At 44.2% G+C, this 23,090-nt stretch overlaps 1 protein-coding gene across 5 annotated transcripts in view; it reads left to right on the top strand.

Moving 5' to 3' along the window:
- The window catches only part of DIS3L (DIS3 like exosome 3'-5' exoribonuclease), a 34,078-nt gene extending 12,278 nt beyond the window's left edge, over positions 1 to 21,800 (top strand). For 3 of the 5 annotated variants that reach the window (XM_045059131.1, XM_045059133.1, XM_045059134.1), the window contains exons 3-17: positions 284 to 412; positions 2,180 to 2,315; positions 5,424 to 5,600; positions 7,060 to 7,138; positions 8,280 to 8,459; positions 10,712 to 10,881; positions 12,220 to 12,381; positions 14,070 to 14,317; positions 14,883 to 14,975; positions 17,354 to 17,887; positions 19,381 to 19,535; positions 19,635 to 19,813; positions 20,185 to 20,330; positions 20,949 to 21,123; positions 21,212 to 21,800. In XM_045059131.1, the coding sequence (XP_044915066.1) occupies positions 284 to 412; positions 2,180 to 2,315; positions 5,424 to 5,600; positions 7,060 to 7,138; positions 8,280 to 8,459; positions 10,712 to 10,881; positions 12,220 to 12,381; positions 14,070 to 14,317; positions 14,883 to 14,975; positions 17,354 to 17,887; positions 19,381 to 19,535; positions 19,635 to 19,813; positions 20,185 to 20,330; positions 20,949 to 21,123; positions 21,212 to 21,520 (2,872 nt within the window). In that variant the 3' untranslated portion in view covers positions 21,521 to 21,800. Of the gene's footprint in view, positions 1 to 283; positions 413 to 2,179; positions 2,316 to 5,423; positions 5,601 to 7,059; positions 7,139 to 8,279; positions 8,460 to 10,711; positions 10,882 to 12,219; positions 12,382 to 14,069; positions 14,318 to 14,882; positions 14,976 to 17,353; positions 17,888 to 19,380; positions 19,536 to 19,634; positions 19,814 to 20,184; positions 20,331 to 20,948; positions 21,124 to 21,211 lie in introns of those variants that run through there. The other 2 variants (XM_045059132.1, XM_045059135.1) reach the window with 2 other exon arrangements.
- Positions 21,801 to 23,090: the final 1,290 nt, after the last annotated feature.

Here is a 23,090-nt window from a genome sequence, read left to right as displayed (position 1 = left end):
TCGTGTAATCACTGAATAAATGGCCACACGTCTAGAAGGGGAAAGGGCAGAGTGATTGATCCACAGGCTAATTAATGTGATTGAGCACATTCCGGCAGGCAAAATTGAGAAACAACAGCCCCGTAGTACTACCCACGCCGAGGCCAATAGAAATAAATGTCTCTTGGGTTCGAAATAATCAATCTTTTGTCCTGAAATGCCTCATCTTCTTTGATCCTTAGCAAGAGCTGGCAGTCGATGAGTACCTGCTGTGTCAGATTTCTCTTTCTCTTCTGTGTCCCAGACAGTATAACAAATTGCGAAACCTCCTGAGGGATGCCCGTCATGATTGCATTCTCTTTGCTAACGAATTCCAACAGTTCTGCTACCTCCCTCGGGAGAGAGGAGAATCCATGGAAAAGTGGCAGACCAGGTATGGCACCCCCCAATGGCTGTGAATGGTCAGGACTGTCTTTAATTTCTTTATCTGGGAGTCGACCTAAATAGCGCGCTAGAATAAACCAGTAGTTATTCTGGAACTGTGATTAATACTGAAATGCTTAACGTGCCACTGTTGTAGATATGTCGTTCGAATACATACATATTTTAGAAATTGTCATTAGGGAGCTGTAGATACTCAGAGTGTGTTTGCCCCAGATCTCAGCAGCTGGTAGGAACCTTCCAGGGATCCAGAAGTCATAACTTGAATGTGGGGGTGTGGGAGGGGAGGGATCTACTTTTAAGCTAAGATTATCCAATTTTCCTGGTAGAAGTTGCTCTCCTATCCCAACCGGTCTTATTAAACCGGAACTGGTAGGTTAACTCTGGTCAGGCTGTTTCAGCCGTTTAGATACACCTAAAAGCAGAGCCTGAAGCAAGGGGTTGGGTGTGGGTTGTTGATGTGGGAGGCAGTTCCCTGAAACGGCAGTGAGGAAGTGCGGGGAGTGAGACAGAAGGGAAGGAGGGAGAGCAGTTAAGGATGCGTTGCTGCTGTGGGAAACTGAGGCTCAGTCCTACTGGGAGCCTCTGAGAAGCCACGTAGTATTTGCCTCAGAAGTCATCTGGAAGAGCGGAGGCCAGGGTGTCGTGTAAAGGAGACTTCTGCCTTTAGCTGAGGGTCATTCTGCAGGGGTGTTAACTCCACCCAGTGGGCCTGGGGGGGGGGGGGCGGAACTGCCACCCACCTGCAGCTGAGTCAGAGGTGGGCCTTTTGCACAGGCGCTGGGCACCCACAGCCCCTGCTCTGCTCTTCTGCAGAGGGCCGAGGACCTTGTTTGTCTTATCCGTACAAAACATTTCCATCATCTTTTTCCTTGTAATTCTTTATCTGTGTAGCCACTAAATATTTAAATTCTCTAAAGTAAAATAAACACTGATACGTACTGAGTCCTTAATTATAGTCCTAAGTTCCCACAGGGCTCAGTACCAGAAAGGAAAGCCAATCTTTCTCTAGACCAGGTCACATGTGAGCAGTTAGAAGGATCTTACTTACTAACCACACAGGCTTGCACCTAGGAGAGACTCAGTATATGTCCGCTGAATTTTTTTTTTTTTTAATCTAAAACTAAAGGAACCTTAGGTAGCGTTGTGATTTCCAGAAAGGGAAACAGATGCCTACGAGACCAACTGTCCCAAGTTTACACACTTCATTGGAAACACAGTCCAGCCTTGAACACACGTCTCCAGCCCCAGGCTGTGTTTTCCAATTCCGATTCTTTTCAGGAAGATTTCCAGACATTTTGTGTTGACTCCATCGCAGACCTTATTGGATTGTGACCTTGAGCTGGACGCAGCGTAGTTTTTCTCTTAGCCAGACTTGTCTCTCCAGCTTTGAAACCTCACGTAGCCTCGCTTGTCATCCGTGTGGTGCTATGGTAATGGCTTTCCAGCCAAAAGGTATTAAAAGACGGCAGAGCCTTGTGGTTTCTAGGCCGTATCAAGAAATGAAAGAGGTTGCCGTGGTGGTTGAATGTCTTAGGGAGGAAGAGGCTTGTCGGGTGCTCTCTGATTTGTGTTTTATCCCCCAGACTGCCCAACCCAGGGCATATTTATGACCAGTGTTCGGGAAATAACTTGTTGAATGAATGGGTGGTCGTCCTCATGAACCGAAGGATAGCAGATCAAAAGGGCGGTGTGAAGCTTTGGACCGTAGCTTGTGTTTGTCTGCCTTGGGAGGGCTCATGTGCCCTTGCTTTTCTAGGAGCATATACAATGCAGCCGTTTGGTATTATCACCACTGCCAGGATAGGATGCCAATCGTTATGGTGACAGAAGACGAAGAGGCTATTCAGCAGTATGGAAGCGAAACCGAAGGAGTGTTTGTGATTTCTTTCAAGGTACCTGCATCTGGTGTGTCCGTAAGTGTGTCTGTGTGTGTTCATTTCTTCAGTGGCGCCCACAATGCTCTCGATCCATGTGGCGAGGCAGAAGAGGGAAAACAAAGAGTGAAGGAAGACTCCAGCCAACGAGTTCCGTGTCTGTGTCTCTCCCCAGCCATGAATCTTGGCTTTGGCAAATTTGGGCAACCCCCCTGTGACTGTAAGACCCGTAGCATCTGAGAGTTCAGCCCAGGAAGCCCCTGTTGACAGTAAACCCATTGCACAGTTACAGCAATAACAATAGTGGTGATGATGATGGCAAGAATAGGTTGGATGTTATAAAATTGCCAATACTATTATTTTTGACCTCCAAAATGGCAGTTTTATATGGTCCCACCTAATAGTAATAGCCAACATTTATCTATGTCAGGCAGTATTCTAAGTGGATTGTTTCATTGAATTCTTACCCCATGAGGTAGGTGCCATTGTCCATGTTTTGTGGGTGAGGAAACTAAAGCCCAGAGAGACTAAGTAACTCACCCAAGGTCACACAGGTAGAAAGTGGAGGAACCCCCGGCACTCTGACTCCAAAGCTCTTAACCACCGTGCTCGGCTGCCCCCCACATTGTTTTTCTGCGTGCACACACGACACAGTTTTAATCTTTTTTGGTTTTTAAGTTTACTTATTTATTTTGAGAGAGAGAGTACACGTCGGGGAGGGCCAGAGAGAGACAGCAAGAGAGAGAATCCCGAGCAGGCTCCATGCTGTCAGCACAGAGCCCGTTACAGGGCTCGAACCCACGAACCGCGAGATCGTGACCTGAGCCAAAATCGAAAGTCAGACACTTAACCGACTGAGCCACCCAGGCGCCCCTTACGCACACCGCGCAGTTTTAAGGGCCAGTCTTGTTTTGGCACTGTTCCTCACTCTTCCCCACTTGTGAATGTACATGGGGGTTAGCAGGGATACAGGAAGGGGCGAGCTGCGCTATCATTTATGTGAAGGCTGTCCCATCGGCTGAGTGTACAGATCACAGGTGGGAGCAGCTTTATTGGTGGCCGTTTTGGGGGGCTGTGTTGGCAACCCGGTTCTCCTATTTCTGGGGTACCCCTTGGGGAAAGTGGGATGGCTGTTGATCTCTCAACAGATTACTGGGCTCTTCTGTCTGCCCAGCTGGCCAATCAAGTGCCAGCGGTTAATATCAGGTTTTGATTCAGAACCTCAAATGAGGCCCTACGTTGCCCCTGTCAGTTTACGGAAAGTCAAGTTGGATTTTGAATTGTAGATTCTATAAGAGTTCCCAGGTGCACGTATTGCTAAAGATTTGCCAATAGAATTTTCTTGGCCCTGCTATAAAAAAGTGTGCCGGCGTGCCAGAGAGTTCCGGGGGCGCTGGATATTAATGGCGGTGTCACTTGTTTTTTCTGTTGCAATACATCATGTCTTGTTCTCGCAGAGGACAGTTGCCTAAAATTACATTTTTCTACTTTTTGTTCAAATTACTTTTCTTCACAGTCCGGTACTGTGGTACCGTTTATTGTGTATAGTGTCTCCTAAGCAAACTGTGTGACCGAGGGCTTCATAGAGGCGAGTGATAGATAGCAGGAAAAAAAAGAGATACTGCGGAGTTCAGACGAGAAGGCCAGAAGTTTCTGTGGGGACGTGAAGTTAGCTGGGAAGAGCGAAGACAGTAAATCCTCATGAAGAGGCGGTTCATAGTGGCAGGAACTGGGTGGTGAGAAGCGATAAGTGACCATAGAATTAGGGTACTGACGTTAGCACAGACAGAACTTCTCGAAGGACTGGGGAAAGAAAGGAGGCGATTCAAACAGGACCCTGAGGTCCACGGGAGAAATATTAGCCTTGACAATAAATATAATGTATTTTCTTTTTTTTTTTTTTGATTTTTTTTTTTTTTGATTTTTAAATGTTTATTTTTGAGAGAGACAGAGACAGAGCACGAGTGGGGGAGGGGCAGAGAGAGAGAAAGAGAGGGAGGGAGACAGACAGACTCTGAAGCAGGCTCCAGGCTCCGAGCCGTCAGCACAGAGCCCAGTGTGGGGCTTGAACTCACGGACCGTGAGGTATGACCTGAGGCAAAGTCAGACACTCACCCGACCGAGCCACCCAGGCGCCCCTGCGTTTTCTTTTTTATGTGAGAAAAGCGAATGTGCTAGACTCTACCTTAGACTTAAAGTTGAGTTAAAAACATGTAAATTTGGTTTTATTTAGTGAGAGCCAGCCATTCAAGGGAGTGTGCTTTCGACGTAGCACAGCCAGCATCAACACACCGTCCTCTGGCGGGTAGTGTCCTCTCTGATAGACTTACACCAAGAGGTGCGGTAACACTCAGTCTACATGGCGGGGAGGGACCCTGACCACTTGTGTCAAAGTGAAGTCTCGTACCGAGTCATCACACTAATAGCAACGTCTCCGTGAAGCGTTACAACATCTCTGGATGGTCACCAAGGAAGGCTCCATCGTCTGGGAGCTCATGACGGGGAAGCCCCAGAAGAATAGAAACGTCTCGGCTTTGCCCCCTCTGCTCACTTGGCGTAGCCAGTGGGTTGGGGGAAAAGGGGACGTTTCCGTATGCGCTTTACGCCTTGCCATTTTTACCTGCTTGTTTAAGTTTCTTATAAGTTTCAAATGTTTCAGAATGGGGAAAAGAAAAAAGAAGACAAGAATGCACACATGAGAGTTTTTTCTCTGCATTTACTGCAGGCCATGGTCTGTGGCAATGAGATACGCGTAAAGATAGGCAGAAGGCCGCGCGTGCGTGCGTGTGTGTGTGTGTTTGCGTGTGTGTGTGTGTGTGTTTGCGTGTGTGTGTGTGTGTGTGTGTGTGTGTGTACACGCGCACAGAGAGAGGAGGAGATTCGAAAGTGCAAAGCAAGCATTCCATGGTAGGAAGGGCCTCCCTAGGGTTCGTTTGGCGAGGCTTCATGGATTAGTGAGATGGTAGAAAACTAGCCCGTAACGTGAGACTCGGGAAGGTAATGTTCATTCACCACCTCTTCAAAACCACACGCCAGCGGGTCCCGCCCGGGACTGCTTGTAATACTACCGGAAGGGAGAACCGTTACCTTCTGACCATGTTTCTCTTTTGCCTTTATTGAACGCAGAATTACCTGGACAATTTCTGGCCTGATTTAAAGGCCGCCCGCGAGCTTTGTGACTCCATCCTTCAGTCTCGACGGGAAAGAGAGAATGAGAGTCAGGAGAGCCACGGGAAGGAGTATGCAGAACATCTTCCCCTGGAAGTGTTGGAAGCCGGCATTAAATCCGGACGATACATCCAGGTGAGGGTGGTCATGAGACGTCGGCGTCGGGACGGGCCAGTCTGTTTTCTTCTCGCCTTTACTGGCCTGCCACAGGCCTTTAATTTCAAAGGCTGTAAATAAAATGGGCATGAGTAAGCCAGGGCTGTCATTGTTGAAGATGATTTCGGAGTCGTTCTTCCTGGGGACACCTTGCCATCTGGTTTGGTGCTACCCTGTAATCTTCTTAATTGGGTTACGTATTGAGCATCACACAAGTAGCCTTATAAATGCCTCCAGTCTCTGGGAAAGAGCACATATTTTGCAATCAAGGTCTGGAAATTGGGCAAAATGGTGAAATTGGTGAAATTTGGCTTCTTCGCCCCTTTGCAATATTCCTGCCTCCTTCAAGGGCCCTTTTGTGGTCCCCCAGGACCCAGACCCCAGAAGCTGTTAAGCTGTCTTGAGAAGGAATCAGATAAAAAAATTATTATTCAGATTTCAACAGTTTTACGTGTGTGTGTGTGTGTGTGTGTGTGTGCGCGCGGTGTTATCACATTGGTCAATTTGTGTATCTGCCACCACTATCAAGATACAAAATTGTTCCGTCATGAATTTTACATTTTTAACAAGCAGCTCAGTTTTTATGCAGGCCAAAATTTGAGAATGCCATGCTGAAGTCCCGCCCTAAAGTTGTGGGTTTCTTTTTTTTTTTTTTTTCCTTTTGAGAGAGTGTGTGTGCTTGAGTAGGGAAGGGGGGGGGTGCTGTGGAGAGAGAGAGAGAGAGAGAGAGAGAGAGAGAAAATCCTAAGCAGGCTCCACACCCAGCCCAAAGCCCTACATGGGGCTCAGTCTCAGGACCCTGAGATCAGGACCTGAGCCAAAATCAAGAGTTGGACGCTTAACCAAGTGGCCACCCAGGTGCCCCTAGTATTTTAAATGAGTATAACTAGAGTGGCTAATGCTTCCAACTTGATAGTAAAGTTTATGGCATTCCAGGGAGGATGTTTTGAGGAAGAAGATTTTTTAAAGACCCACTCATCACTTAGGTAAAATAGATCATGGCACTTCGAACACTTGGTACAGCCAAGAATAGTTCAGAATGATGGTATGTTCCCTGGAGAAAAGAAACCTTGGTGATGAATATTTTTTCCTAAAGGAAGGGATCACAGACCTTAAAAGAATATTTTGGGGATTTTCTTTCAATTTATTTATTCATTTTGAGAGAGACCAAGTGAGCGGGGGAGGCAGAGAGAGAGAGAGAGGGAGAGAGAGAATCCCAAGCAGGCTCCGCACTGTCAGCATGGAGCCCAGTGTGCTGGCTTGAACTCACAAAACGTGAGACCATGACCTGAGCCGAAGCCAAGAGTCGGACACTTAACTAACTGACTGAACCGCCCCATATTTTGGGAATATTTTCATATACTTTTTGAAAACTGTACCTTAGGGGGTAAAGCGAGCAGAAAAGAAATTTTTCAGTTGATTTTTATTGTGATTTTAGGGAATCCTGAATGTCAACAAACACAGGGCCCAGATAGAAGCTTTCGTTCGACTTCAAGGAGCCAGCTGCAAAGATTCAGGTTCAGTACACGCCTTACATAAACTTCCGCACTCTGTCTCTATTCTGATATTGCACAACGAAGAAAGTAAGGTTGAAACTGTCGTACCCTACCTGCCATGTTAGATATTCCTGCTCTGGGTGTGTTTTACCTGTCCTCTCGTGTTTTATCTATAGTTTCTGATTTTATTGCAGTCGGTTTTAAAAACTGAGAATAGCTGAGTTTTATTGAGTGCTCAGTCTACATCAGGTACTGTTCTAAGCACTTAACGGAGACACCTGTTATTGGCGAGGATGCACAAAGCTGCAAGTGAGGAACCTGTAATACAGAGAAGCAAAGTAACTTGCCCAAGATCACACACCCAGGAAGTGATGGGGCTGAGTCTGCTGCTGAGGCAGTTTGCCTGGGATGTTAAGACACTGTCCTGTGCTGCCTTATTGGAATCGTTTTATTTTGTTTTTAAAATTATTTATTTATCTTGAGAGAAACAGAATGAGCGGGGGAGGGGCAGAGAGAGAGGGAGAGGGAATCTCAAGCAGGCTCTGCACGGTCAGCACAGAGCCCGACGCGGGGCTTGAACTCACGAACTGTGACATCATGGCCTTAGCTGAAGAGTCGGATGCTCAACCGACTGAGCCACCCAGGTGCCCCTGGAGTAATTTTTTAAAAGTGATGAAAATGAAGAAGGCGTGTAAATAAGTTGTATCGTAACAGAGTATAGTTCCTAGGTCTTCAGGGACAGGGTAGAAAGCACCCGGGTAGTCAAGGGAGCGGGGCTGGGTTGAAGGAGAAAGAGAAGAGGTGCCTTTCTCTGGCTTATGCTCGACATGGCTTTGACAGTAGCCGTGGTTCCTCGGCCGCCTGACCCCTCCCTGGCTGCGTGGCCCCTGTGGCTGTGCGACAGAGTTCCAGACCAGGCTTATGTAGTCTCATGCAGGGCACCGTCACCCACCTGAAAAGATGGTCAGACCTTAGAAAAGCATGTGACATAAAATGGCACAGTGGCAGTGTTTCTTCATTCCTAACTTGTGGAGCAAGGTTTGACTGCACCTTTGAGAGGAGAAAGCTTGGATTTGCAGGAACGCTTCCTTGTTTGGAAGGCGTCACGGGTGTGGCCTCCCCTGTGGCTTCATGGGGTTTCTGTGTCCCCGCCCAATCACAGGTTTGGCCAGTGACATCCTAATCCACGGCATGAAGGCTCGAAACCGCTCAATTCACGGAGACGTGGTAGTCGTCGAACTGCTCCCTAAAAATGAATGGAAAGGAAGAACCACGGCCCTGTGTGAGAATGACAGTGATGACAAGGCCTCGGGAGACCCCCCGAGCGAGCCCATGCCCACAGGTGAGCCCACCGGCTGGTCTCCCAGTTATCCATTCTTTCTGCGGAACATTTATCGTTCCAGAGATAGTGCAGTTACTATGGTACAATATAGTTTCTTTCCCCCCCCAGTACCAGTTTCCCCTCTCTGCAGATTTATTTTATTGTCTTCGGCATCCAAATATGCTGTACTATCTCTTAGAACAGAACAAAACCAAAAATCCTCTCGAGTCCCGATCCCCTCCAGCTACCGCCCTTTTCTCTGCTTCAGTTTATGGCAAGACTCAGTGAAACTCAGTGAAATCCTGTGTTCTCTCTGCTTCCTCTTCACCCGTTCTCTCCCGAAGCCGCTACCTTCAGGGGCCCCCACCCCCCCAAAAACCTTGACCTCTGGTCAAGGACACCAGTGACCTCATTGCCAACAGCCCTCGGCGCCCGTAACCGTCAGCAGCATTTGGCCAACAGATCACTGCCTCATCCTTGGCTTCTAGGTTCTTCTCCTCTCCTGCTGGCCACGCCTCCTTGGTCCTTTTGCTGGAGCTTTTCCGCCTTACGACCTCTGGGCTCCTCACTGAATCTCCATCCGCCCCCTCTCCCTGGGGATCTCCTTCACTCCTCTGGCTTTATTTTTCCAGCCTAGAGACCAGACCCCCTTCTCAGCCTCCAGTGTTGTCTGTTTGGCATCTTCCCCTGGTGTCCGATGGGCATCTCACATGTAACACGCCTAGTAACCGACTCCTGATTTCTGCCCCCAAACCTGCTCCTCCCCGAGTGTTCCCGTCTCCGCAAATGGCAGTTTCATTCTACACTTGGTCAACCCAGAGGTCCTGGGATTACCCTCGAGTTTTTCTTTCACACGTCAGCAAGTCCTGGCAGCTCTACTCCCAGACTCCACCTCTTCTCCCCTAACTGGGCCACCGGAACCGCTTGACGCGATTTTCCCAGCCGCCTCCTCACTGGTCTTCCTGCCCCCACCCTGGCGCTCAAATGGCCTTTTCTCCATACGGGAGCCAGCCACAGGGGATCCTTTTACTTAAATAATTATTTATTATTATTATTATTATTTTTAATGTTTATTTTTGAGAGAGCGAGTGAGAGAGAAAGTGCGAGAGGGGAAGGGACAGAGAGAGAGGGAGACACAGAATCTGTCAGCACAGAGCCCGACGCAGGGCCTGAACCCATGAACCATGAGATCATGAGCTGAAGTCGGATGCTTAAACAACTGAGCCACCCAGGCACCCCCACAAAGATCCTTTTAAAAGTCTTTGGGGCCTGTGTGTCTCTGCTCAAAGCTCTCCAGTGGCCGTTTCCTGTTTCACTCAAAATGAAATCCAAAGGCCATACCATGGCCTACAGGGTCCTGCCAAGCTTGGGCTGCCTTGTGTCACTGTCCCCGTCATCACTCTGTTCCAGCCACATTGACCAGCTTCGTACCACTGGAAATGAGCTGTCCCCAGACCTCCTCAGGCCAACCTCCCTCACTTCAAGTCTCTGCTCAGATGTCACTTTATTTAAAATAGCGGCCACTGCTGACCCTGTATTACTGTTGGTCACCTTACCCTGCTTGATATCTTTCTGAGCAAACATCATTCCCTTCCCTGTATTTACTTCTTCTTGTCTGTTTCCCACCCCCACAGACACCCAGACTAGAGTGTCCACTGCAGAAAATCAAGGACTTTGTCTGTTCTGATGCTGCTACATTCCCTGCACCTAGAACAGGGCCTCATACCTGGTAGGGGCTCAATAAATATTTGTGGAAAGATAGCACTTTTGACTATGAAAATTTGTTTTTTCTTGACCGTAGTCCATGATGATTGAAAGTGCTGTATATCAGGCTTATGATTAGAATACTTTTCTGTGTATAAGGTTGGCCCAAATGATGTTGGCTGGTGGGAAAATGCAAGAAAGGGAAAACGCACAGGAGAGGGCGTGAGTTGAAAAAAGTGAAGATTACTGGCTTTTCCCAACAAACCTAAACCTGAGGTTGATAAGGGAAGGGCAAAGGAGAAAGTGGGACTGATGGGTTCTAAATGTCACATTGGACCCCACAGTAGGGAGGGCATCCTGACAATGTTATAAAAAAAAAAGTGATCTTTCAAAAAAATTAGCAGGCATCTTAAGGCGAACGTTTAAGCATTTCTCGACTTGGGTGGGTGTGTGCTTGATACGAACGGGTCATTGTGTTTTCTGTTTTCTTCCTCACTGCCGAGCTAGTCAGCGCCTAGATAGGTGACATCTCACCAGTTAAGGCCTTCTTTTGTTTTGTTTTCCCAAAGGCAGAGTGGTGGGCATCCTTCAGAAGAACTGGCGGGATTACGTGGTGACATTTCCATCCAAAGAAGAGGTCCAATCTCAGGGCAAAAATGCTCAGAAAATCCTAGTTACGCCTTGGGATTACAGAATCCCCAAGATCCGAATTAGCACTCAGCAAGCAGAAACCCTCCAGGTAGCTGACATTGTACTTCTCCTGTTCCCCAGCTTTTGTGTTTGCCAGCTTTTGAGCTATCCCAGGAAACCCTGTCAATTCCTTTGCATAAGAACGGATAAATTATTGGTGGCATCTAGCATTTCGAGATCCTGGTGTTTTTTTTTTTTAAATTCTAAATATATAGAACCATCTATTAAATAGTCCTTGGTTAATAAATGAAGGCCAGAGAGAAACTGCCCTAGAAAGAGCTGTGTAGGACAGCTACAGAGTGCATACATTATCCAGCTGTCCAACACAGAAACTTTCAATAGATACGCTTTGCCAACACTAACAAGCTTTCTTCCAGCAAGTGATATAGAAATACGATCACTCTGCCCTGGAGGGATGATATAGTGATACTTCACCGAATCGATTATCCATAAAGGAATACAGCACTGGGGAGAAGACATACACGAGAAAGTTAGAAATTAGCCTGTACTGTGGCGAAGCGTATAGGCATCGTCCAATTTGATATCTGCAATTTGATATGTGCGGTTTGTAAAATGAGACACCGAAGCAGGACGTCCCCAGCCAGTAACTGGGTCGTCGTGTACCTTTTGCATCTCTTGAAGCCTTCCACGGGCTCTCTGAGGCCAAGCGTAACCACTGCTTTCCAGACCCGTGGGTTTGCTGAAATTTGAGAGCTTGTGGGGTTCAGTTCACGCTGATACCTCCTTCCCCACTAACAGATGTCTTTAAACATTAGAGAGTAACTTCAAAGAAAGTAGGATGTATCTCCCATGCTCCCACAATTGAGATTTTGTTTTGAAATTGAATTTGCACTATGCACAGTGAGGTTTTCCTCTGTGTTGTGAATGTTGACTAGAATGTGTTACAGTTGGCTTTTTTTTTTTTTAAGTTTATTTATTATATTTTGAGAGAGCCTGCATGAGAGCAGGGGAGGGGCAGAGAGAGAGAATCCCAAGCAGGCTCCTCACTGCCAGTGCAGAGCCCAACGTGGGGCTCGATCCGACGAACTGTGAGATCATGACCTAAGCCAAAACCAAGAGTCAGACTCGTGTCTGAGCCACCCAGGCACCCCACAATTGGCTTTCTTTAACAGAATAAAATTTCCAGCCTACTTATTTGATGGAGAGAGGTATTGCCTCCCTCCAAAGCATCGGGCCAGGCATTTACGTAACCATCTGGCAATTTAGTAAAACAGCAAGAACGAAAACAAAACACAAAACCCACTGTTAAATCGGCCACTCTTTTTGGAGCTGGGTGCTGTTTATCTCTTGTTTGTTTGGTGCTTCTCATTGACCCACTTAATTCCCGGTGCTGGGCTAGTGGATTTTTTTTCTCTTTTTCGTGCAGGACTTCAGGGTAGTTGTGCGCATCGACTCCTGGGAGTCAACATCCGTGTATCCAAATGGACATTTTGTGCGTGTGTTAGGAAGAATCGGGGATCTGGAAGGGGAAATTGCAACCATCTTGGTGGAAAACAGTATTTCGGTGGTCCCTTTCTCCGAAGCTCAGGTCAGGTTTCCCCGAGTCCTTTGGTCTGGTGAAAGACATTCCATACAGTTTCTTTTTGCATTTGTTCGTTGTTTGGTCATTAAGAAGAAAAATCGCTGTACTGGGTAACCACTCACAGAAGCCACAGATAATAATCTCACTCTTCTGTATTCTGTGTTTGGACCAGACTGAAGTCAGTTTCAAGCGCATAGTTCATTTCCTAGGGCCTCACAGCTCTCAAAGTTTCACATTTTCCAACTGTGCTTAAAAATGGTATGTCAGTATCATATTGTCAGTACATATCTATCCCCAGCAGTCACGAGGGTCCCCAGTTACAGATCCTACTGGGCTCCACTCCCTGTCCTAATCATTCAACCAGAGACCTGCACAGAGCTGCGGGAGGCGGCTTCTTGAGTTCTATACATTTCTGACCCGTGGGTCAAAAAAGCATGCTCCTGAAACAGTTTCTGTAACCTTGGCAGAAAACACAAATTCAATAAACGTTAAACATTAGCTATTTCCATCACTTTATGATCTCATAAAACCCTCATAAATCTTGTTTATTATTTTTGCATAACTATATTCATAGTGCGTCCATGCTATTTTCTGTTCTGTGTCTTTCGCTTAAAATTATTTCTGTGTATTGCCATAGCTACTTTTTAGTAAAGGTTATGGCACTTGATTGTGTATTGATGTACTCTGGTTTGTTTAAGTCTTCCTCAATTGCTGGGCCTTGGGCTGTTTAATTTTTCAGTAGTATAAAAAAAACTCTACTTCAAACAATTTTACCAACATTGCTCTTTTTTTTTTCTTTTTCATCATTTTTCTTGAGACGTAATCCTTAAAGTAAGATTATCAAGTCAAAGGGCATTAAAAATTTAAGTGGCTTTTCTTATGTATCAGTAGATCGTTCTCGAGAAAAATTGGACCAGTTTGCATTGCCATCAAGAGTGGATGGGTGTTCTTATTTTCATTACAGTTTTTGACAGAACAGTAGCTATAATAGTAAAATATCTTGGAATATTTTACATTATTAACTTTTTATGTTTAACATTAGTTTCTTGAAATTATTTGTTGACTTGCTTTGACAGCTCTTAGTGAAAATGTTAGAATAAAATAAAGCATGGGTTAGACTTCATGGGACTAGAATTTTCTCTTCTCATTTAGCCTACTTAACTGCAAATTGATGGCCTAAACAAGTAATAATGGAGAGACAATGCCCTAGATTGGTCCCGCTTAAATTATCTTTAAGGAATAGGCTTTTAGTATTTGGGACACGTTGATTCTTTTTTTTCAGGGCTTGAATTGAATTAAAAGCTCGACTGCATTTAAACAAATGAATCATCTGAAAATGGGTAGAGGTTGTGCTCTTGATAAGCCTCTGTTTATCCTCGATCTGACCTCCATAACTAAAGAAGCTGCCAGAAACAGGCACATTTCCTGACAGATTGTTAAGGGTCCGCAGGGGCAGGAGACTGTGTCTTTCTTCTTGGCTCCTGCCCTTTCCAGAGCCTCGCACAGTTCCTGACACACATGAGGCACCTGATAAATAATTCTTGATTCAAAGAAGCGAATGCAGGTTAATTGCAAAAGGTAATGGGGAATGAATGGGACTTCTAGGAGGTGGCAGTGAGACTCTTCGGGAGCCCAGAATCTCCTAGGAAACTCGGGGTGTGTGAACTGCCGAATATCTGACTCTTGTTGGACAGATGTGTGAGATGCCAGTAAACACACTGGGAAATCCCTGGAAGGTGAGTCCTGAAGAGGAACGAGAACGTCAAGACTTGAGGAAAACCCATCTTGTATTCAGCATCGACCCAAAAGGCTGTGAAGATGTGGATGACACACTCTCCGTCAGATCCTTAGATAATGGCCACTTGGAACTTGGGGTCCACATTGCAGATGTGACACACTTTGTGGCACCAAATTCGTATATTGACATCGAAGCCAGAACAAGGTAATGCTGTTTGAAATGAACACTATGATTATGTGTGTGTGGCTGTAACATATTCGTACCTCTCCACTCCCAGATTTTCAAAACGAACATTTCACAATTCTGTGCAATTCTGCAGATCCCTCCTCGGGGGAGAAAAATTGAGGTCCACTCCCCTTTCCCTTTAGAGAAATAGTTAGTACCTTGATCCATTTACCTTTCCTTTTTTTCAACAGAACCTTTCACACACTTTCCTCCTAAATTGCAATGAGCTAAATGTTTCAGGTAGGAATACCCTTTTATATGAATACTGGATCATTACACTCCAATTCTTCTTAGATAAGTAAGATTCATGCCACTTTTTCCTTTTCCTATCAGCGGAAGAACATTCAGCCCGAGGCAGTACCCCTTAGAAAAGTGGGGGCATGGGAATAGCTTCATTACCCAGTCGGCTGCACTTTATGAAAAAGCAACAGCCTTGGGGGATTTGCACTGAGGATTTGGCCATTTCCCTCCCCGCGGCCCCTGCAGTCAGCACTTCTGCCTCTCGCTGCTGAAGGTCACGCACCCGCACGTGTGTCGTTCACAGGGCCACCACTTATTATTTAGCGGACCGGCGCTATGACATGCTGCCCTCCGCGCTCAGCGCCGATTTGTGCTCTCTTCTGGGAGGCGTTGATAGGTGAGTTTGTTCATAGTTTGTTGTGGTTTTTTTTTTTTTTTTTTTTAAATCTCCAGAGTTTGTCCTGGCTCTTCTGTGATGCCCGGTGCTCTTGCTTCTGGCCTTTCTCTTCTTCCTAATGTGCTCTACCCCCTGCTCCCCACCCCTGTTGTCCCCCTGAACCCTCCCGCACCCGCTTAGTTTTAGGCAGATTTATTCTCTAGCCTTCCCTTCCCTTCCTCTCATCTTTTCCGTTTATCTAGCTGTGAGGCGGCTTCTACCTCTGTTGTTGGCTTTTTAAACTCAGCTAAAGTCTGGGAAGAAACGCATACGACTGGGGCACCTGGGTGGCTCAGTCGGTTAAGAGTCCAACTTCGGCTCAGGTCATCTCGCAGTTTGTGAGTTTGAGCCCCGTGTCGGGCTCTGTGCTGACAGCTCAGAGCCTGGAGCCTGCTTCGGAATCTGTGACTCCCTCTCTCTCTGTCCCCTCCCCGCTCATGCTCTGTCTCTCAAAAAATAAATGTTAAAAAAAAAAAAAAAGAAACGCATACGACTTTGTGCATACATATTCCCTCGTTGAGGCTATTTTGCATGACGATCATGAACTGTAGGGAGTTGTTTATCTGTTATAGTTAATGTTTATAGTTAATATAATGTCTTTGAATATGTAATAAAACCAAAATCCGTAGGTTCCAAAAGATATTTAACGAAAGGCTCCCTTCTACCATTTTCCCCCAGCTACCAATTTCTTCTGTGGTTTTCTAGATATAATGCACATACATGCAAATGTGGACGTGTGGTCTCTCTTCTATGCACAAAGGGTGACATTGTGTGTGTGTATGTGTGATATATATACACTGTTCAGCACCTTGCTTTTTTTTCTCTTAAAAATGTATCTTGGAGATAGATCATTCCATATTAATAACAATTGCTTATCTATGGACATTTGGATTGTTTTCAGTCTTGCTATTACAAACTGTACTGAATTACATGAAACATAAGTCATTTCTCATTTTCAAAATTACAGTATCTGGAAGATAAATTTCTACAAGTGGAATTTCTGTGTCAAAGGGTATATGCATGTGTGTTTAGAGAGATGTAATCAAATTGCCCTCCTTAAAGGTTAAACCAATTATATTCCCACCATGACCGTGTGAGAATGCTTGTTACCCTAAAGCCTTGCCAACACAATATGTTGTATTTTTTTTTTATCTTTGCCAATCTTAATAGATGAAAATGGTATCTTAGGGGCGCATGGTGGCTCAGTTGGTTAAGCATCTGACTTCAGGTCATGACCTCATGGTTTGTGAGTTCGAGCCCCGCATTGGACTCTCTGGGCCCACTTTGGATCCTCTGTCCCTTTCTCTCTGCCCCTCCACTGCTGGTTCTTTCTCTCAAAATAGGTAAATAAACTTTTAAGAAAAAGAAAATGATAGGTGGTTTTAACTTGCATTTTTCCTATTATGAGTACAGTTAAACATATTTGTGTATGTTTAACAGTCATTTATGTATTTTTTTCTGTGAACTATTTAATGTTCCTTTCCCATTTTTTTTTTTGAGTTATCTATTAGTAATTGATTTATAAGAATTCTTCACAGGGGCCCCCGGGTGGCTCAGTCGGTTAAGTGTCCGACTTCAGCTCAGGTCATGATCTCACAGTTCGTGAGTTCAAGCCCCACGTCAGGCTCTATGCTGACAGCTCAGAACCTGCTTCAGATTCTGTGTCTCCCTTTTTCTCTACCCCTCCCCCCTCACACTCTGTCTCAAAAATAAACATCAAAAAAAATTAAAAAATTCTTTAAATATTAGGAAATTTAGCCTTTTGTTTTTTATATGTTGCATGATTTTTTTTTTAAGTTTGAGAGAGACAGTGTGAGTGGGGGAGGGGCAAAGAGAGAAAGACCAAGAATCCCAAGCAGGCTCCACACTGTCAGCACAGAGCCCCAAGTGGGGCTTGAACTCAAGAAACCATGAGATTATGACCTAAGTGGAAACCAAGAGTCGGACACTTAACTGTTTGAGCCACCCAGGTGCCCCTATTGCATAGTTTAAGTAGAGTGATTTGGTGGCAAAGCGGTTCTTTACTAAACCTGTCAAGATACATTGAGTCTAGTTCTACTTACCCCAAAAATGGAAGAATTGAGGGTACCTGGGTGGCTCCGTCGGTTAACCCTCTGACTTCCACTCAGATCATGATCTCACAGTTCATGGGTCCGAGCCCCGCGTCTGGCTCTGTGCTGATAGGTCGGAGCCTGGAGCCTGCTTCGGATTACGTGTCTCCCTCTCTCTGCCCCTCCCCTGCTCACACTCTGTCTCTCAAAAAATAAACATTAAACACATTTTTTTATTAAAAAAAACGGAAGAATTGAATAACGATGTCAGCATTACTGGTTTTGTAGGTATGCTGTAAGTGTCATATGGGAATTGGATAAAACCTCCTATGAAATTAAGAAAGTGTGGTATGGCAGAACCATTATTCGATCAGCATACAAACTGTTCTATGAAGCAGCCCAGGAACTGCTGGACGGAAACTTCAACATTGTCGATGATATTCCAGAATTCAGAGACCTGGATGAGAAGACCAGACAAGCCAGGCTAGAGGAGCTAGCGTGGGCCATTGGAAAGTTGACTGACATTGCACGCCACATCCGAGCTAAACGAGACGGTTGTGGCGCCCTGGAACTGGAAGGGGTAGAGGTTCGTGTTCAGCTGGATGAGAAAAAGAACATTCATGACCTCATCCCCAAGCAGCCCCTGGAGGTCCATGAGACGGTGGCTGAATGCATGATCCTGGCCAACCACTGGGTAGCCAAGAAGATCTGGGAGAGCTTCCCGCATCAGGCCTTGTTACGCCAACACCCTCCTCCACACCAGGAGTTTTTTTCTGAACTGCGAGAATGTGCTAAAGCAAAAGGCTTCTTCATAGATACACGGTAATTCCTCTTTTGAGGGGGCAGAGGGAAGGGAGTACCGTGCACCGATTTTACTGTAGTTCTTAAAATGCGACAGCCAGATCTTTGCCCCAAAATAGAAAACTTGTTAGCTTTTTTTCATTTACTATACAATGTAGGTATAGAGATTAAAATTAAAACAAGTTTATTTAGGCATTATGTTGATCCACTACAATTCATAATGCAGAAGTAAGGAGCCTGGTTTAATTTCATCTGCCCCTTAGGCAAATAGTAAGAAGTAATCCCATGTATTTCAGTACTTTAAAAATGCACCAGATCTTTGAGGCAATATCCTAAAACACCACACCAATGGTAAATTTATATCATCACTTCATAGAATGAGACATTTTTACTGCCCCCCTCCAGGATAAAAGATTTTCCCTTTTGAAAATGATGTATCGGGGCACCTGCCGGGCCCAATCAGTAGAGCATGCAACTCTCAATCTCAAAGTCACGAGTTTAATCCCGATGCTGGGTTTACTTCAAAACAAAAATAGCTAACGGCTACATTAAAAAAAAAAAAAAGATGTAAGCTGTATAGAGGATTTTTTTTTCAGTATTTTGTTTCAAGTAATAAATTAGTGCTAATTAAAATAGCATTTATTTATCAAAATGATTTTTTTTTTTTTTTGCACCTATGTCTGTGATAGTATCTTTTGTTGGTTTGTTTGGTGGATGGGTGAGCTGTGTGTGGGGGCCAGGCATACTTGGTGTAATTGCTTTCGGACATCTTGTGTCATTTGTAGTTTACCGATAGGGAATTACAGCTGCTGAGGGTAAGTGACTTACCTGTAGATCACCAGTTACTTAAGGAAGAATCTGGCTTTGAATCCACATCTGTCATATTTGAAGGCTCTCACTAGCCTGTACTCTCGATGCTCCTGTTTATCATTTTCCGCCTTTCTTCCCTCCGTTTCTTGGGCTACACTACAGAAGTGAATTATGTGCTACATTGTGAATTTCATTTTTTAATATAATTCTTTATTTCCTGAGTTTTAAAAATTATTTGGGTAAATAGAGTACTTCCTGTCTCTTTTTCTCTTTCTAAAAAAAGGAAAATAATTTAGGTTTCTTTTACTTGTACACCTCAGTTTTAGTTTTGTTTTCTAACTCCCTCTGGCTCCATAATTCTTGATTTTCAAAAAGTCCACCCTTTGATCTATAAGGGATGTTTAAGGTTAAGGGTCTTAGGAATTCATTTCAAGAAGTATTTGATCACCTCCAATGTGCTGGGCATTAACTTAACCACATAGGTATCAGTACATTACTCTTAAAAAGTGTATTTAAATTGATATACTTGCTGTGTTTAAACCTTAAAAGCAAACTAGATTTCTATAATTGAAAAGAGTTGCTTCTAAAACGTATCCAAAATAAACTTAGTTTCTTCTGAGTGACAAGTGAAGGATGTCCCACAGAGTATTGACTTGTAAATTATCGCTTGAGACTAAATAAAAGTTTTTCCGTTTTTTTGTCAGGTCCAATAAAACACTGGCTGATTCTCTGGATAACGCGAATGACCCCAACGATCCCATTGTAAACAGGTTGCTGCGATCGATGGCCACGCAGGCGATGTCTAATGCACTGTATTTCTCCACTGGGTCGTGTGCAGAGGAAGAGTTCCATCATTATGGTGAATGATAGCATTTTCTTTTGTGTGGCCATAACCTTGAGCGAGTCATTTAAAAGTATGTCTTTTTGTTGATTTCCATCTTTTGGTTTCCTTTTGAAGGCCTTGCATTGGATAAATATACTCACTTTACTTCTCCAATAAGAAGATACTCAGATATCGTAGTACACCGATTGTTAATGGCAGCCATCGCAAAAGATAAGAAAATGGAAATTAAGGACAATTTGTTCAGCAACAAAGATCTTGAGGAATTATGCAGACATATCAACAACAGAAACCGAGTAAGAGGATTTTAAGTTCTCTTACCCATCATCTCTTTCACTAAGGGAATATCAGCTTCATTTTGTAGTGGAATGAAGTACCATATATTCTAGCAAGTTAAATGCTAGCATTATTCTAACCAATGAAATAACATGAAAAATTGTAAAGTTTCTTACATAGCTCTCAATACATTTATAAACGAACGCTCTGAAGTAACAATGTGTGTTTAGGAGATTTAACGATAGGTTATTTTCCCCAAATAACTGAAAAATATTTGTATTAATAATTTTCTAGAATATAGCCTTTTTAGAGACATCTTTGCTGTGGGAATATAAATTCCATGTTTCACCCGGGAATGTCAACATGCTTTGGGTTATGCTTCTTCTTCCAGGCAGCACAGCATTCTCAGAAACAGTCCACTGAGCTCTTCCAGTGCATGTATTTTAAAGACAAAGACCCAGAAAACGAGGAGCGTTGCATATCTGATGGGGTCATATATTCAATTAGAACAAATGGCGTGCTTCTATTTATACCAAGGTATGTTCCATCTAACACAGTAGTTGTTAAGAAATCATGTAGAACGGGGGCGCCTGGGTGGCGCAGTCGGTTAAGCGTCCGACTTCAGCCAGGTCACGATCTCGCGGTCCGTGAGTTTGAGCCCCGCGTCAGGCTCTGGGCTGATGGCTCGGAGCCCGGAGCCTGTTTCCAATTCTGTGTCTCCCTCTCTCTCTGCCCCTCCCCCGTTCATGCTCTGTCTCTCTCTGTCCCAAAAATAAATAAAAACATTAAAAAAAAAAAAAATTAAAAAAAAAAAATCATGTAGAACGCAAACAGTCCATTAGTTATGATTAAAATAGCTATATGAACTATTTATAGGTACATGATATAATAGATGTACATGATGTAATAGAATAATGCACTACATAAGTATAAAGATTAGAATCTAGTACATCTGTTATCAGTGTGCAGATAGGATTTTACTTTGTTATTGAGCAAAATACTTCTCCACCTGCTCAGTGAAATATTTGGAGGTAAATGAGAGGAAAAGTTGTTTTTAATCTAGAAGAGAAACTAACATTCTAGATTAAGTATATAAGATTTGTATACTAAGAATACATTATCTCTGGATTTTTACTCTGGCCATGATTCATTCAGGTTTGGGATTAAAGGTGCTGCTTATCTAAAAAATAAAGATGGTTTGGTGATCTCCTGCGGCCCAGATGGCCGTTCTGAATGGAAACCAGGATCCCTGCAGCGATTTCAAAACAAAATCACCTCTACCACAACAGGAGGGGAATCTGTTACTTTCCATTTGTTTGACCACGTAACAGTAAGTCCGTATCTACATTAAGCCTTGCTTTGAATGTAAAGTATAAAGAATGTGATCTGGTAATAAGCGTCTTTCTCCTCTGTGATAGGTGAGAATATCTGTACAGGCCTCCCGCTGCCATTCTGATACGATCAGGCTCGAAATAATAAGCAACAAACCATACATGTCACCAGATACAGAACTATTTCATCAGAGCTCCCTCTTGCTGAAGAGTGATTTAGTGAAAGAAGTAACCAGATCTGTGGAGGAAGCTCAGCTTGCCCAAGAAGTCAAAGTAAACGTCATCCAGGAAGATTATCAAAAATACTGCCAAACAAAGGGAAGAAGCCTGTACATGCTTCTAGAAGAGATAAGGGACCTAGCTCTTCTGGATGTTTCAAACAGTTATGGAATGTGAGATATTCTTCTTACTTCATTAAAAGAGCTGTTTTGTGAATGTTTTACCTTCTTTTTAACATTAACGTCCAATGTTCTGTGTCACCTAATGTACTAGTCGACTGGAAATGGGTAGATCACAAATGCACAAAACGTTTTTTCATCATTATTAATTACAGCTTCGTTAAAGTGCAATTAGGTCACTGTGGAAACGGATTTTTCAGAAATGAACACATCGTGAATGGTGGCTCTGTAAGTCCGATTGCCAGTCTCTTTTTAATAAACCCAGCATTGATTTTTGATTAGCTTGTCTCAAATCCATTCTTTCAAAATAAGTTAATTTTCCTAGTAACTGCCATACTGGGCCATTTGGGTCATAGACCCCTCTGACATCTGTCAGGTTAATTTTCCAGTTGCCTTCAGATAAGACCTAGTTTAAATTAATGTTAAAAAAAAAAAACATTTAAAAATATAAATACATAAGGGCGCCTGGGTGGCTCAGTCGGTTAAGCGTCTGACTTCAGTTTGGGTCATGATCTCAGTTCAGGAGCCGCGTACCGGGCTCTGTGCTGACAGCTCAGAGCCTGGAGCCTGCTTTGAATTCTATGTCTCCCTTTCTCTTTGCCCCTTCCCCACTTGAACTCTCTCTCTCCCTCAAAAAATAAACATTAAAAAAAATTTTTTTAGGGGTACCTGGGTGGCTCGGTTAGTTAAGTGGCCGACTCTTGATTTCAGCTCAGGTCATGATCTCAGTTTGTGATATGGAGGAGCCCTGCATGGGGCTCTGCCCTTACAGTATGGGGCCTCCTTGGGATTCTCTCCCACACCTCTCTGTGCCCCTCCCCAGCTCATGCTCTCTCAAAATAAATAAACTTAAAAAAAATAATCATAAACTTGGTTATCAACATGGTACCTTATCTGTAACTTACCCCTCTATCAAGCTAATAAACTCGGGCAGGAAAAACTCCAATTGGGTCTACCTACCATCTGGTCCTAACACTCGTAGCCTCATATTTGCCATGCCTCAGTCTTCCTTATTTTCTAGATTTTCATTTCTGTATCATTATTGGACATGTTCTTCTCAATCCTTGGACTCTCATCCACCAACTCAAAGGTGTCCTGTGAGTCCTCCCTCCCTAGGTGCTATGTGTTCTCCATGATACTTTGCAAGCTTCTCTCCCACCAGTTGTTAAGGTACCAAGGAGCACTGGAACTTCCCTAGCACCCACGCAGGCCAGACAATATGCCAGCCTTTCATGTGATGCTTTAAGTATTAAAGTGACTCCTCAAAATATACATAAGCACATATAAAACTTTAAACATTTTTTTTTTAATTTTTTTTTTCTTCAATGTTTTTATTTATTTTTGGGACAGAGAGAGACAGAGCATGAACGGGGGAGGGGCAGAGAGGGAGACACAGAATCGGAAACAGGCTCCAGGCTCCGAGCCATCAGCCCAGAGCCTGACGCGGGGCTCGAACTCACGGACCGCGAGATCGTGACCTGGCTGAAGTCGGACGCTTAACCGACTGCACCACCCAGGCGCCCCAAAACTTTAAACATTTTACCAGAAGTGTACATTGCAGAACTAAA

The sequence above is a fragment of the Felis catus genome, chromosome B3, assembly GCF_018350175.1.
Source record: "Felis catus isolate Fca126 chromosome B3, F.catus_Fca126_mat1.0, whole genome shotgun sequence".
Lineage (NCBI taxonomy): Eukaryota > Metazoa > Chordata > Mammalia > Carnivora > Felidae > Felis > Felis catus.
Note: the sequence above shows the minus strand (reverse complement) of the source record. Positions and strands in the feature narration are given on the sequence as shown.